At 37.0% G+C, this 12,523-nt stretch overlaps 2 protein-coding genes across 2 annotated transcripts; one reads left to right on the top strand and one right to left on the bottom strand.

Moving 5' to 3' along the window:
• The first annotated feature begins 525 nt into the window (after positions 1–525).
• Positions 526–4,744, top strand: LOC136204019 (uncharacterized). Its single transcript, XM_065995223.1, has 5 exons — positions 526–1,115; positions 1,394–1,475; positions 1,867–2,691; positions 4,023–4,277; positions 4,405–4,744. The coding sequence occupies exons 1-5, from the start codon at positions 728–730 to the stop codon at positions 4,550–4,552; spliced, it is 1,698 nt and encodes a 565-aa protein (XP_065851295.1). The 5' UTR covers positions 526–727; the 3' UTR covers positions 4,553–4,744.
• A 198-nt stretch (positions 4,745–4,942) lies between these two features.
• On the bottom strand, positions 4,943–7,376 carry LOC136204026 (AAA-ATPase At1g43910-like). The gene is made up of 2 exons (XM_065995226.1): positions 6,327–7,376; positions 4,943–5,482 (listed from the first exon to the last, which is right to left on the bottom strand). The coding sequence occupies exons 1-2, from the start codon at positions 7,350–7,352 to the stop codon at positions 4,985–4,987; spliced, it is 1,524 nt and encodes a 507-aa protein (XP_065851298.1). The 5' UTR covers positions 7,353–7,376; the 3' UTR covers positions 4,943–4,984.
• Between the last annotated feature and the right edge of the window lie 5,147 nt (positions 7,377–12,523).

Here is a 12,523-nt window from a genome sequence, read left to right as displayed (position 1 = left end):
AATGTTGATATGGACTTTAATGACAAAATGAATTTAATCATTTACCTTTAAATATAATTTATAAGCAGGACCGAGGTAAGCTACCATATGCATCTCCTCTATAGAAATCTATCCACGATGACTCTCTAAACGCGTGTCTTACAAACGTCGTTTATTAGCCACGATCTGAATCCCAAACATACAGTTCTAGAGCATTTAACCCAAATTTTTCGTAAAAATTTAATTGATAACAATTACTTGTTATAATGTATATAAATTTTTCTTACTTAGATTTAATTTTCTTTTTATTTTGTTGAATATTTTTTATTTATTTAAAATTATGTTTACTAAGTTTTATTGAATTTAATTAATTAAAATTTTATTTTTCATAATTATATAGTTTGAATTTTATTTTTAAATATAAATATTACCGTATTTGAAAATCAAGTCGCTTAATTCGGCTAAATGTAAGTTGGGCTTCAACGAAGTAATTTAATATAAAATTAGGTTAAACCCAATTCGAGCCTAGCCCGACTTATGAGCAACTCTAAAATTCCTATTGACAAAGGGAGGAGAAATTATAGCAGTGAACCTTACCAATGAATTCCTTTTGTTTTTCTGGACAATTATACGACTTTATTCATTACACTATTAAGATTCTGCATCCCACTATTAAGATTCGCTAGAAATGTATTAATGCTTTCATTAAATTGATACATGTCTAATCTTGTAGCTCAGGTCGGATATAATGAGCTCTGAAAACCCTAGACAGTGGAGGTTCACATGGGAGGCACAATCTCACTCCCCAATTCTCAAATTGTTCCTTTCCAGTTCTTTCTCAAAACCTTCAATTCACTGCAAGAACCTCGACGTCCAGCTAAATATCTCTCGATCCCTCCTCCTGGTCAACTGGCTCCAAGATGATACTGGCATTATCTCGCTTAGAGTTCCGATTCCTAAGCTTTTGATAGACCCTGATTCCCCCCTGACTTTCAGAGTTTTCGATGACCACATTCAAGTTAAGCTTGTGCTACTTCTCCCAGTTAATCACCCCATCTTCACGGACTTGACTTTGAGTGACGATGGAGCTGAAAATGAAGTTTCGGATTCTGTAAAACCACTCGTCATGGATTCTGGTAAGCTTATGTAATCAATCATTGTTTTTGTCGTTGCTTTGTATCTTGCATTCCTTATGTAATTGATTCTGTATTTTGCCATTTATTTGTGGTTGCTTTTTTATTGTGCTTTTAGAAATGTTAGAAAATGGTGATATTGTTCTTGATATATGATTGAGGTTGCTGATGAAGTAGTATGTCTTTTTGCTATGCACTTATGCTATTAGTACAATTTTATTTGTCTACTGTTGCTCTCTATTTCGTATACACATTTTACTTATGTTCGGTTATTTTAATAGATATGAAGAGTTTATCTTCGATGAAGGGAGTGCACTTTTACTGCAGAAGTTGCTCAACTAGATTGACTACAAATCTCATCCGGTAAAGTTCACGCCTTAGCTCATCTCTATTGAGACTTATAAAGTATTCAACTTCTAGTTCTTGTTATTTTTCTTGATTGTGCATATGCCTGAGCATTTTCACTTTTATCTTATGCCTTCCAACTGTATAACATGTGCCATACCTTTTGAAGCTGAACAGATGATTTTCCGAGTTCTCACTTTTCTTTTAATTTTAGATTTCAATTGGCTTTAGGAAGATGCACACATGCTTTTCATGTTTCTCTAATGATCCTTGATTCAAATTGACATATTTTAGCTTTCTACTATAGACAAAGAATTTATTCGTTACTTTTGAACTTCTTAAATTATTGGCATCGTGTTAATATGTTCTACTGCCTTGTCCTATTCTCAAAATTTCAGTTCATATGTAGAGATTTCGTAGAAATGCCATCAGTTAACTGGCGGGAGATGGCTGACAACTGGTTTGGAGGTTGCTGTTGTTCATTTGGAGGTGCAAGTGAGAAGCTGGTAGATAGATATGCAGATGCCTATACATGTACAAAGGGTATATGCTTGTTAAATTCTACAGCTGTTACCCTTTGCAAAGATGACCTTTTGGGATTCAAATTTGCTGATTGGGATGGAATTCGAAGGTATGAACACAAAAAGGAATTTTCTGTTCTCAATGATATAAGCAAAAAGCAGATGACAGGACCCGATTCTCTTCCTGGAAAAGACATAATTTGTGATGGTGATAGTGAGAACCTATTTGACGCTGATGGGATACGGAAGTCTTCAGACCTTGATTCTGACAATCTTGGTGAAAACATCAAATGTGAAGTTAAAGAATCTGAAGCTAATAGATTATTAGGTGTACCTCAATCAGAAGTCTTTGAGAATATAGCATCAAGACTTGGATGTTGCCATTTGACACATCCTGCCCAAGATCACGTGAAAACAAACTTACATGAGGTGTCTCAACATGCATTAGCCGACCTGAAAACTGAAAAAGCTGTTGAGACTCTAGTAAATCGGAGATCTTTGCTTAACGGGTTTCTCGGAGATGTTTTTATGGCTAAATCCTATAATCATTCTGTTGATATTGAATGGAAGCAATTTGTCTGTCCTCAGTGTTCAACTCCTCTTGGAGCTTATCCATGTGTTGATGGTAAGCTGCCCATAGATGATGGAGTTAGGCTTTTCAAATGTTATCTTTCTACTTCTTTGCCAGTTGGTACGAAAGATGACTTGTTCAGGTAAGCAAATATCTGTAAATTTTTTTCTTACATGCAACTAGATACTGTAGCCAGCTTTTATAGAATGGGACAGGACTGAAAAAGAGTGTAAATGTTACATTGCATGCTTTTTCAATTTTTCAAATCCTTCTAAATTATTAGTTGTTTCATGATTATTAACATTGTATGGAAGTTTTATGAGGGAGCGCCATAATATTTGTATAAAGTACATTCAGCAAGCTCAATCAGAAAAAAATTCTTTTTTGCTTTGTGATGCCAATGATACACGATGTTATTATTATCTTCCCCTTTCTAAAAGTTATTTTCATTCTTCTGCAACTGAATTAATATTTATTTTTATAATTGAGGAGGCAATAGAAAACATTAACGGTATTCATCAGCATCTAGGCTAATTGAGTTTGACAGACAAGGAAGCATGTATATATCAATTCTTTTCATGTTTCTCTAATGATCCTTAACTAAGATTGACACATTTTTTCTCTCTTTTTCTTTATAAAAGTAGAAGTAAAAGGATAACTAAAATGATAAGTGGAAAACATCATAGTTTGCAGGCGTTGTCATATAAAGTGTGTTAAGAATGTGTATGTTTTTTTGTGTGTGCGCGCGGCTGTCATGTGTGCCCAGCGCACGCGGGCTTTTGGGTATTCTTGCATATTATTCAATAATGTTGAAGGATATTTTTGGGCAGCTAAAAGTCCGTAAGGTTTTTCTTTTTCATAAATAGATTGTTGCATGAGACTGTAGGGGATGTACATAATCATCATATCTCTGGTTGAGGATCCAGACTAAATCAGATCTCTGGTAGTTGAACTGGTTATTATAAATGCTGTATGATTTTGAACTCTTCTGGAACCATTGTAAAGGGACTGATGTGGTAGTGTAGATTAAATTCCAAAATCTCAAAAACAGCGCTTGATTTGTTTAGGGTGCCTTTTTTTTTTTTTTTGTATGATGGTAGGGTGCCTTACATAAGAATTAAGAGCTTTAGATGATGATGTGTCTGTGGCCCTACACTTCCATAAAGTGCTTACTTAAATGTCAGTTTAATATGAAACTTGTACATATAATTAAATTATTTTGTTCCAGCTATTCAGAAGAAATGTATAGCGAAGACAAGAAAAATCAATTTTCAACTTTACAGATCTTTTTTTGTTTGGTTACCTTTGCAAACTGATGCTGCATGTAAATATATACATTTCCACTACAGAGTTAATTCTAAAAGCGGCAGAGTTGATTCTGAAAGGAATAATGGAGTGGTTTTGAGATTAATTGGTAATAAGTATTGCTGCTTGTCACTTGAATAATATATGTTATTTGTTTATTATGGATAGACAATATAATTTGGAGAAAATGTTTGCAAATCTGCTGATGGAAAGTGCAAAGGATGAATTATCATTCCGGACTGTCGTCAAGGATTTGACCACAAAATCACCAATGCTACAAGTTGTTCTTGTTAACCCAGACTCATGGTGTTGTTCTGGTATCTGTGATTCAGAATACAGTACTGAATCAGTACCTAAGTTGGAGTTACAGCCCGTGATCAAGCTTCTATTTTCAGACTGTAGCAACAAAATACCGCAATTAAGGTCTGTCAAATTTATTCTCTGTTTGCTACTTTGCTATTACTCTATTTCTAGTAGAAGAAGATACTTCTGTGCACACATGCATTAAAGGTTATTAGACAAGGAGTAAAAGAAGATGAACTATGTGCAGGGTGTTTGAAGATTGGTCAAAAGATGAAGTTTACATGTTGCCATTTCTGGTAGAAAGTTTGATCAAAACCATCACATCCAAGAAGGAATTGTTTCCACCTTCGTGTACTTTGTTCAACGATTTGTCCTCCTCATTCATGCTGAGGTAATGCTTAGTGTAATAGCTTTTGACTTCCACTAGATCCATTTGGAAAACTAGTGCATGCTGTATAAGCTATATGGTTTACTGAATGGAATTTGATTCAATCCCCTTTTAGATTCCATATGAACAATTTTGTACTCATTATAACTGTATTCTATAATTAATGAGCTAGTTAAGTATAATTGAGAAATATCTACCATTTGGGCAGCACTTGTTTGGTCAGGAGTAGCTTGGATTTGTTTGGTTGATAGAAAAGATTATACAATAGACATGCATATGAATGAATGGACAAACATACATAAAGAGTAAATGGATAAACTAGGCTACCTAGTGCTTAGTGGTGGACAACATTGCAACTCCAATAGAAAATAAGTTAATGGAAGAGATAGAGAGAGTATAATAAAAGTAATAATATTATTGATAAAAGTGAAATGAGTTATCAAGTTAGGTACACGCATCTCTTTCCAATTGTATCATCTGTCTGTTTTACATTTCCAAGCAATACAATTTCTTGTTTGATGACCTCTCGTGCAGTAGCATGTGATGTTGTTTTATGTTTTTGTATGTGAATGTCCTTGTCCTTGTCCTTGTCTTTGCTATTATTGATAAAGTCGATCAGACTTTCAAGTGCAAGGAGAGGATCATCACATTTCATGAGCTGTTGTGCTACTTCTGCTGGGGTAATGGCTTTACTCTCAATAAGATTTTCAATGCTTTCAAACAGAAAATGATCTTTAATCCCAAGATAAGTGTTTGCAAGTTTCTTGAATCCTGCTGGTGTGCAATGTCCCATATATATGTGAACATCCATACGTCCTGGCCTCAGCAATGCTGGATCCAATTTTTCTTTGTAATTTGTTGTGAATATTATTATTCTTTCGTCTCCACAACTTGACCATAACCCATCTATGAAATTCAACAGCCCTGATAGTGTCACCTGTACCAATTGTATCATAATTAATTTGTCATAAAAATAGAAAATGCAAGGATGGTTCCAAGAGATGAGAGCATCACTTTTTCTTTAATTAATTGAATGTCAAAAAGAAGACCTAATACATATAGTTGGTCTAGTCACACTGGGGAAGAAGAAAAGTTCAAATTTGATTCTAGCCTCTTAAGCCTACATACATAATGGAATCACTAAAATTGGTTTTGTTTGTTTCGTACCAAATACAAAAAGTAGATGGGAAGTAAAAAAGGAACATTTAAGAGAAGAAAATCCAAGTGCAAGCCAACGAATGATGAAGATTGTTATCCATTCACTTTTTCACAAAATAATATAAATGATGTGGAATCACGAAATTACTCGAGTGAATCCAAGAATTGATGTGATCTGAGTGGAAATTACAATAGACTTTTCAACAACAATACTCATTATTTTATTCAACTATTTCCTTGTCAAAATTGATGGCATGAAAGATTCATCTATTATTTTACTTGTCAAAATTTATTTTCAAGCATCAAGTTAATAAGAATGCGACAATCAATCCTAATCACAACACAATTTCTTCATCAAAAAGTAACGCATCAATAATTTTGGAAATCATTCTTTTGATATATAATAATATATGATCTGATTTAGGCTTCCTATAGATGGATGTGTTCACTTGTAAATTGCTGACAAATTCATGAAAATCTAAATGGTAAAAAGTAAAATTAATTGATTTTGTAGAGAAAAAAGAGTCCAAAAACAGTGTATGCTTTGTGTTATAAGTGAAAACAGAGCAAAACCAAAAAAGTAAAAACAGAGCAGTCTGTTTAGAAGATGAAATTAAACTTACCCCAGGATCAAAAGAGAGTTTGCTATCAGGTTGATCATGATCATCATCCTCATCATCATCATCATTTCCCATCAAACGCTGAGAACGAGAACCAGAACGAGAACGTGAAGATTTAGTACTACAATCAATATCCTCAATGAGAAGAATGGATCTATTAGTAGTAGAAGTAAGAATCCTCCTAAGATCACCATCATTCTTCACTCCCTGAAGCTGAAGATCATATATATGGAATCTCAGATAGTTAGCCATAGCAGCAACAAGAGTAGATTTCCCTGTTCCAGGCGGACCGTACAAAAGATAGCCTCTTTTCCAAGCTCTACCCACACTCTGAAAATACTTCTTCCGTTGCATAAACAAGTCAAGATCCTTCACTATGGATTCCTTATAGTGAGGGTCCATAGCAAGAGTTTCAAAAGTAGCAGGATGCTTAAAAACAGCAGATTCCCAAACGGAACCTTCATGATCATAAGTGTAAAGATTAAGAGTATCTCGCCTACTCAAAATAGACTCAGCAGCCAATGAAATATGAGGCAAGTAAGTATCAATAACCCTTTGTTTATCTTTCTTATTGCATTTCAATTCAAAGTATTTCCGGTTACGGAGATAGTACTTCTTAGATTCTTTCTCCCGGAGAATCCATTCCAATCTCATATTTTGGAAAAAGTCAATAACTTTGGTATCAGCAGGAATGCCTGGTTTGGGAGGAGCAGTGATATTGTTGCTGTCATTGTTTCCGAGAAGCAGACTTCGGGTTGAAGAGCCAATTTTGGTAGGAAGATAGACTTCGACAGCTCGAAAGGTTTCGTTGGCGACAGCTTGCCAACGATCTTCGATAACGAAGGTAAAATCGGAGAAGAAAGTGGAAGAAAATAAATCAGAAGTGTTGTTGCAGATGAAATCTCGGATGGGTTTAGGTATCATTTCGTTGAGGATAGTGCGGATAAGCATGGCTAAGGCTGAGATGGAAGCGTAGGCGGACAGGAGAGTTGTCATTGAAGGCATTTCGCCTAAGATAGAAGCAGCCATTTCTCTAATTAGGGAGATGAGAGGAGTGATGTTTTCGGCTGCTCAATATATTTATAGTCAATTCCTAGAAAAACTTTTTTTTTTTTTTTTTTGATAAAAATTCCTAGAAAAACTTAACATCACAAGTTCAAAGTGAATTTCAGTTGGATACGTTTCATTTATTTAATTATTTTGATTTTATTTCTAACAATCCAAATATTTAAACACCCTAAATATGCGAAAATAGCAACTGTCAAGGATTTCTTTAGTTTATCAAATATATAACACCTGTCAATTTTTTTTTAAGTATTTTACGAGTAAATTATAGGCTGGAAATTGCAGTTTAACCTAAATTTCTTTATTTTATTTCAATAAATAAAGCCATTTTAACCCATTGAGAAAAAATAAATAAATAAATTTATAGTGATTTCAACAAAATCATTTTAACCAAATCCCTCCAGCCCGGCCAGTTGCCTCCGATCTAATACAGTGCCAGTTCTTAAACTTAAGCAGTTCATTCATTGTAAAGTGAGTATTTCCGGCAATACTTCCTTTTTTATTACCCTTGTGTATGCTGACCCTATCTTGTCTAATCGAAAACGGCTCTGGGAGGTTCTCTATTCTATGAGTGTCAGCATTTCGGAGTCCTGGTTTGTGGCGGGTGACTTCAATGATATCGCCTTTATGAGTGATCAGAGAGGGGGATCCAATCATTATGTTAATCGCTGTCTGCATCACAAGAATAGTATGGATTTATGTGGGCTTTCCGATCTGGGGGCTTCTGGTCATAAATTCACTTGGAAGCGTAATAATACTTTTGTTCGATTGGACAAAGTCTACGCTAATGTTTTAGCTCTAACTTCCTTCCCCGAGTGCTCTGTGTTGAACCTCCCGTTCCGTCATTCGGATCATTGTCCTATTTTGTTTAGACTTTTGAGAGGTAAGCATCCTAGGGGTAAGAGACCGTTCCGGTATCAGTTAGCTTGGGAGTCCCATCCTAAATTTAAAGAGTTCGTTCATGAGAGTTGGAGACCTCATTCGTATGTACTGCAAGCTGCTGAAGGGTTCAGGAATAAGGTGCAGGGGTGGAATAGGAATGTGTTTGGGCATATTATCAGAAGGAAGAACAAGTTATTAAAGAGGATGGAGGGCATTCAACGCAGGTTGGAGGGGAGGTTTGATCATAGCCTTGAGGGCCTCCTCAGAACCCTTCAGAAGGAGCTGGAGGCTGTGCTTAGGCAGGAGGAGTTCCTTTGGTTCCAGAAGTCTCGGAAGTCCTGGATTAGAGATGGGGATCGTAATACCAAATACTTCCATCTCTCTACCCTGATCAGAAGGCAGAGAAATAGAATTGAGGCCATTAAGGATTCTAATGGTGATTGGGTTTATGAAGATGAGGTTATTCGGAACTTAGCCCTGGATTTCTACAGAGAGCTGTTCAAAGAGGAACCTGTTCTTTTGGAGAGGGCTCACTCTATTGCTACATTTCCTTTAATCAGTGAGGATTGTAGTCAGGAGGCCTTTCAACCTATTTTCCGAAAAGAGATTGACCAAGCTATCTTCAGCATTGGGGCTTCTAAAGCTCCTGGGATTGATGGTCTTCCGGCGGGCTTTTACCATAAGCATTGGGATGTAGTGAAGGAAGGCATCTATAATTTTGTCTTGGGGGTGTTCAGTGGTTCGAAGGATATTGAGCTGGTTAATAGAACCCTCCTGGTTCTGATTCCTAAGATTGATAAGCCTTCTTCCTTTTTGCATATGAGACCTATCAGTCTTTGTAATGTTCTTTACAAAACTGTTACAAAGATTGTGGCTAATAGAATCCGTGGCATTCTTCCTGCGATCATTTGTCAGAATCAGGGTAGCTTTGTGCCTGGTAGACAAATGATGGATAATGTGGTGATCGCCCAAGAGATGGTCCACACGATGAAGATTAGGAAGGGGAGGAAAGACATTGTGGCTCTGAAGCTGGATTTAGAGAAGGCCTATGATCGAATTAATTGGGATTTCTTGATGGAGAGCCTTGAGAGAGCTAGAATCCCGGACAGCTGGAGAAGTTTAATTAAGGTATGTATTTCTTCTCCTGTGTTTCAAGTTATGGTCAATGGGGATATGTCGGAGGAATTTTCCCCGGGCAGAGGAATCCGTCAGGGGGATCCTATGAGCCCTTTCCTTTTTGTTATTGCTATGGAGAGGCTCTCTCACCTGATTCAGGATGCGATTGATAATGGGAGTTTCCACCCTGTGGCGATCAACAGCTTCTGTCCCCAGGTGACTCACTTATTCTTTGCAGATGATGTCCTTATCTTTCTTGAGGGTAATGAGGAGCAGTTGAGAGTCATTATGGATATTCTGGATTGTTTTTGTTCGGCCTCTGGGCAGAAGCTTAATATCCAGAAATCTAGGATGATGTGCTCTAAGAATATGAATCAGAGAGTCTGTAAGAGATTAAGTGATCTCTCAAGTATTCCTCTTACTGATTCTCTTGGGAAGTATCTGGGCGTTCCCCTCCATAGTGAGCGTGTGTCTAAAGGCTCCTTCAAAGAGACTTTGGATAAAGCTAATTCGAAGTGTGCCACTTGGAAAGCCAAGACTCTGTCTCTCGCTGGCCGCCTCACGTTAATTCAATATGTTAATTGTGCTGCTCCCAATCACATCATGCAGGCTTGTAAGCTTCCGGATCCTGTGCTTAATGATCTTGACAAGATTAACCGTAGGTTCCTGTGGGGGGAAGCTGCGGAGGGCAGGAAGATCCATCTTGTGCCTTGGAGTGAGGTTTGCTAGCCTAAAGATTCTGGGGGTCTGGGTATTAGGAAAGCAAAGGACAATAATAAAGTTTTATTAATGAAACTCCTTTGGCGTATGTGGCAAAACCCCTCCTCTCTTTGGGTTCGCCTCCTTTGTGGTAAGTATCGGAAAGACAAAATCTTCGGGGGCCCGAAAGAGAGAGTTGCTAATTGTTCCTTCCTCTGGAAAGGACTTAGTGCTGTGTTTGATGAGTTCTGCTCGGGAGTTGGCCTGGAGGTGGGGAATGGTAAGTCCATTAGTTTCTGGTTTGATAACTGGATTGGGGATAAACCGTTAATTGAGGTGTGTTCTTCCCCCCCGCCTAGTGATATACGCAACTGGAGGATTGCCGATGTGGTTGACTCGGAAGGGGACTGGATCTGGTCAAAGTTTGATACTTTCTTTAGCCTTGAGACTCTCCTTAGAATGCGGGGAGTGAAGGTGAGTAATCAAGAGGAAGACTTGGATAGGCACTGTTGGGCGCTGACTAACAATGGAGTTTATTCTTGCAAATCGGCCTTTGAAGCTTTCTCTCTCTTTAGATCTGATCCTCCCTCGGATGTGTGGAAGTCGATTTGGACCCTTAAAGTTCCTTTCCGTATTAGGAGTTTCCTGTGGCTGGGTGTTAAGGACAGACTTCTTACTAATTCGGATAGGCACAGAAGGCACTTGACTGATTCTGGAGCTTGCAGTAGATGCAGAGGTCATGTTGAGACTTTGTGCCATGCTCTTAGAGATTGCTCTAATAGTAAAGAGGTTTGGAGGAAAATTCTCCCACACCATATTTTCTCTTCCTTCATGGCACATTCTGAGGTCGACTGGTTCTCTGATGGTGTTAGAGGAAAGTTGCTTCCATACATGGAGCATGGTGACATTTTCTTTGCTATTATCTGTCACCAAGTTTGGAAATGGAGAAACGAGGAGATTTTTGGAGATAAAACTGTTTTTATGACAAACTTAGCTGATTTCTTCTCGAAAAAACTTTTCTCTATTATCGATAGTTTCAAAGGAGAGTCCCTTGCCAGAGCCTCTCAGTGTTGTGATGTCCATCTCGTGGGATGGAGCAGGCCAAGAGAGGGGGTTGTGAAGCTGAATACTGATGGTTCCTGCCTCAGTAACGGTAAGATTGCGGCTGGAGGTGTGCTTAGAGATGTAGGGGGCGTCTGGCTTTCTGGGTTCTCCCAGAATTTAGGGTTGGGTTCTTCCTTTTCTGCGGAGCTCTGGGCTATTCTTACTGGAATCAATCTTGCTAAAAGGCTGGGTGTTAAGAGGCTCTCTGTGGAGTCTGATAATTTGGAAGCAATCAAAATGATTTCTGAGAATCATTCTATGGGTCTTAACAGTCGCAACCTCATCAAAGCTATTATAAGGCTTTGCTCCTCCTTTGAGTTCGTAGAGTTCAGACACATTTTTAGAGAGCAGAATCGTGTTGCTGATCGCTTGGCGGCGGCGGGCCATGAAGGGACGTTAGGCGTTACTACCCTTCCTGTTTCCCCTAGTTTCATCTCTCATCTTCTCTTAGAAGATAGGATTGGGGTTAGCTTCCCTAGGCTAATTCCTGGGTAGTTTGTTGTTATTCGTTTTTCTTTTCCTTTTCTACAAAAAAAAAAAAAAAAAAAACCATTTTAACCAATTGAGGTTAAAAAAAAAAGTCACAGTGATGTAGCAAGAAAAATATAATTTTTATATTTTATGCAGGCATACATATTACTGAGTAAGATTTTTGAAGTTAACCGGCATGTCACTTATTTAATAATTTTTTCTGTTTGAATTTGTTAAAATAATCATAAATGTAATTTAAAATGAAGTATAATGATTTCTTTTTTCAAACAGATACGAAGCTTTAATCATAAGTGCAATTTAAATGATGATTGTCAAGAAAATCTTATTTCAACATTTGGTTCAATTTTTTTTCTTAATGGAATAGCTATTCTATAGAATGTAGATTCCATAAACCAAGGAATAGAGATTCTTTAATTCACCTAGGAATAACTATTCCTAATCATTACCATCATTCATTTCCAAATCATACTCTACCCAATTTTTCAAATCCCACAAATTTTGTCAAATTTATAATTTATATCCTAAAAACGTGAAAAATGGAAAAAAAAAATACAGAATGCAAAAAATATGAAGACACGAATAACGCGAAAACGTTACAAAACACAAAACCATGAATAACAGGAGAAATACAAAAAAACGTGAAAAACGCAAAGCACAAAAACGTGACAAACACGATATACATGAAACTGCGAAAAACGTAAAAAAAACACGAAAAATGTGAAAACCACAAAAGCGTGAAAATGCGAAAAAACATAAAAGCGTGAATAATATAAAAACGTGACAAACACGGTATACATGAAACCGCGAAAAACGTTAAAAAAACACACAAAAACGTAAAAAAA

The sequence above is a fragment of the Euphorbia lathyris genome, chromosome 1, assembly GCF_963576675.1.
Source record: "Euphorbia lathyris chromosome 1, ddEupLath1.1, whole genome shotgun sequence".
NCBI lineage: Eukaryota > Viridiplantae > Streptophyta > Magnoliopsida > Malpighiales > Euphorbiaceae > Euphorbia > Euphorbia lathyris.
The sequence above is the reverse complement of the archived record's forward strand: the minus strand, read 5'-3'. Positions and strand labels throughout refer to the sequence as shown.

What these genes read in the sequence shown, in the direction of transcription:
- LOC136204026 (XM_065995226.1), bottom strand. Translation starts at nt 7,352, where the DNA reads ATGGCTGCTTCTATCTTAGGCGAAATGCCTTCAATGACAACTCTCCTG. An exon ending in AACTCTCTTTTGATCCTGGG is followed by an intron (nt 5,483 to 6,326) that starts GTAAGTTTAATT and finishes CAATTGGTACAG; the next exon opens with GTGACACTATCAGGGCTGTT.
- LOC136204019 (XM_065995223.1), top strand. Translation starts at nt 728, where the DNA reads ATGAGCTCTGAAAACCCTAGACAGTGGAGGTTCACATGGGAGGCACAA. An exon ending in TTGACTACAAATCTCATCCG is followed by an intron (nt 1,476 to 1,866) that starts GTAAAGTTCACG and finishes GTTCATATGTAG; the next exon opens with AGATTTCGTAGAAATGCCAT. An exon ending in ACGAAAGATGACTTGTTCAG is followed by an intron (nt 2,692 to 4,022) that starts GTAAGCAAATAT and finishes TATTATGGATAG; the next exon opens with ACAATATAATTTGGAGAAAA.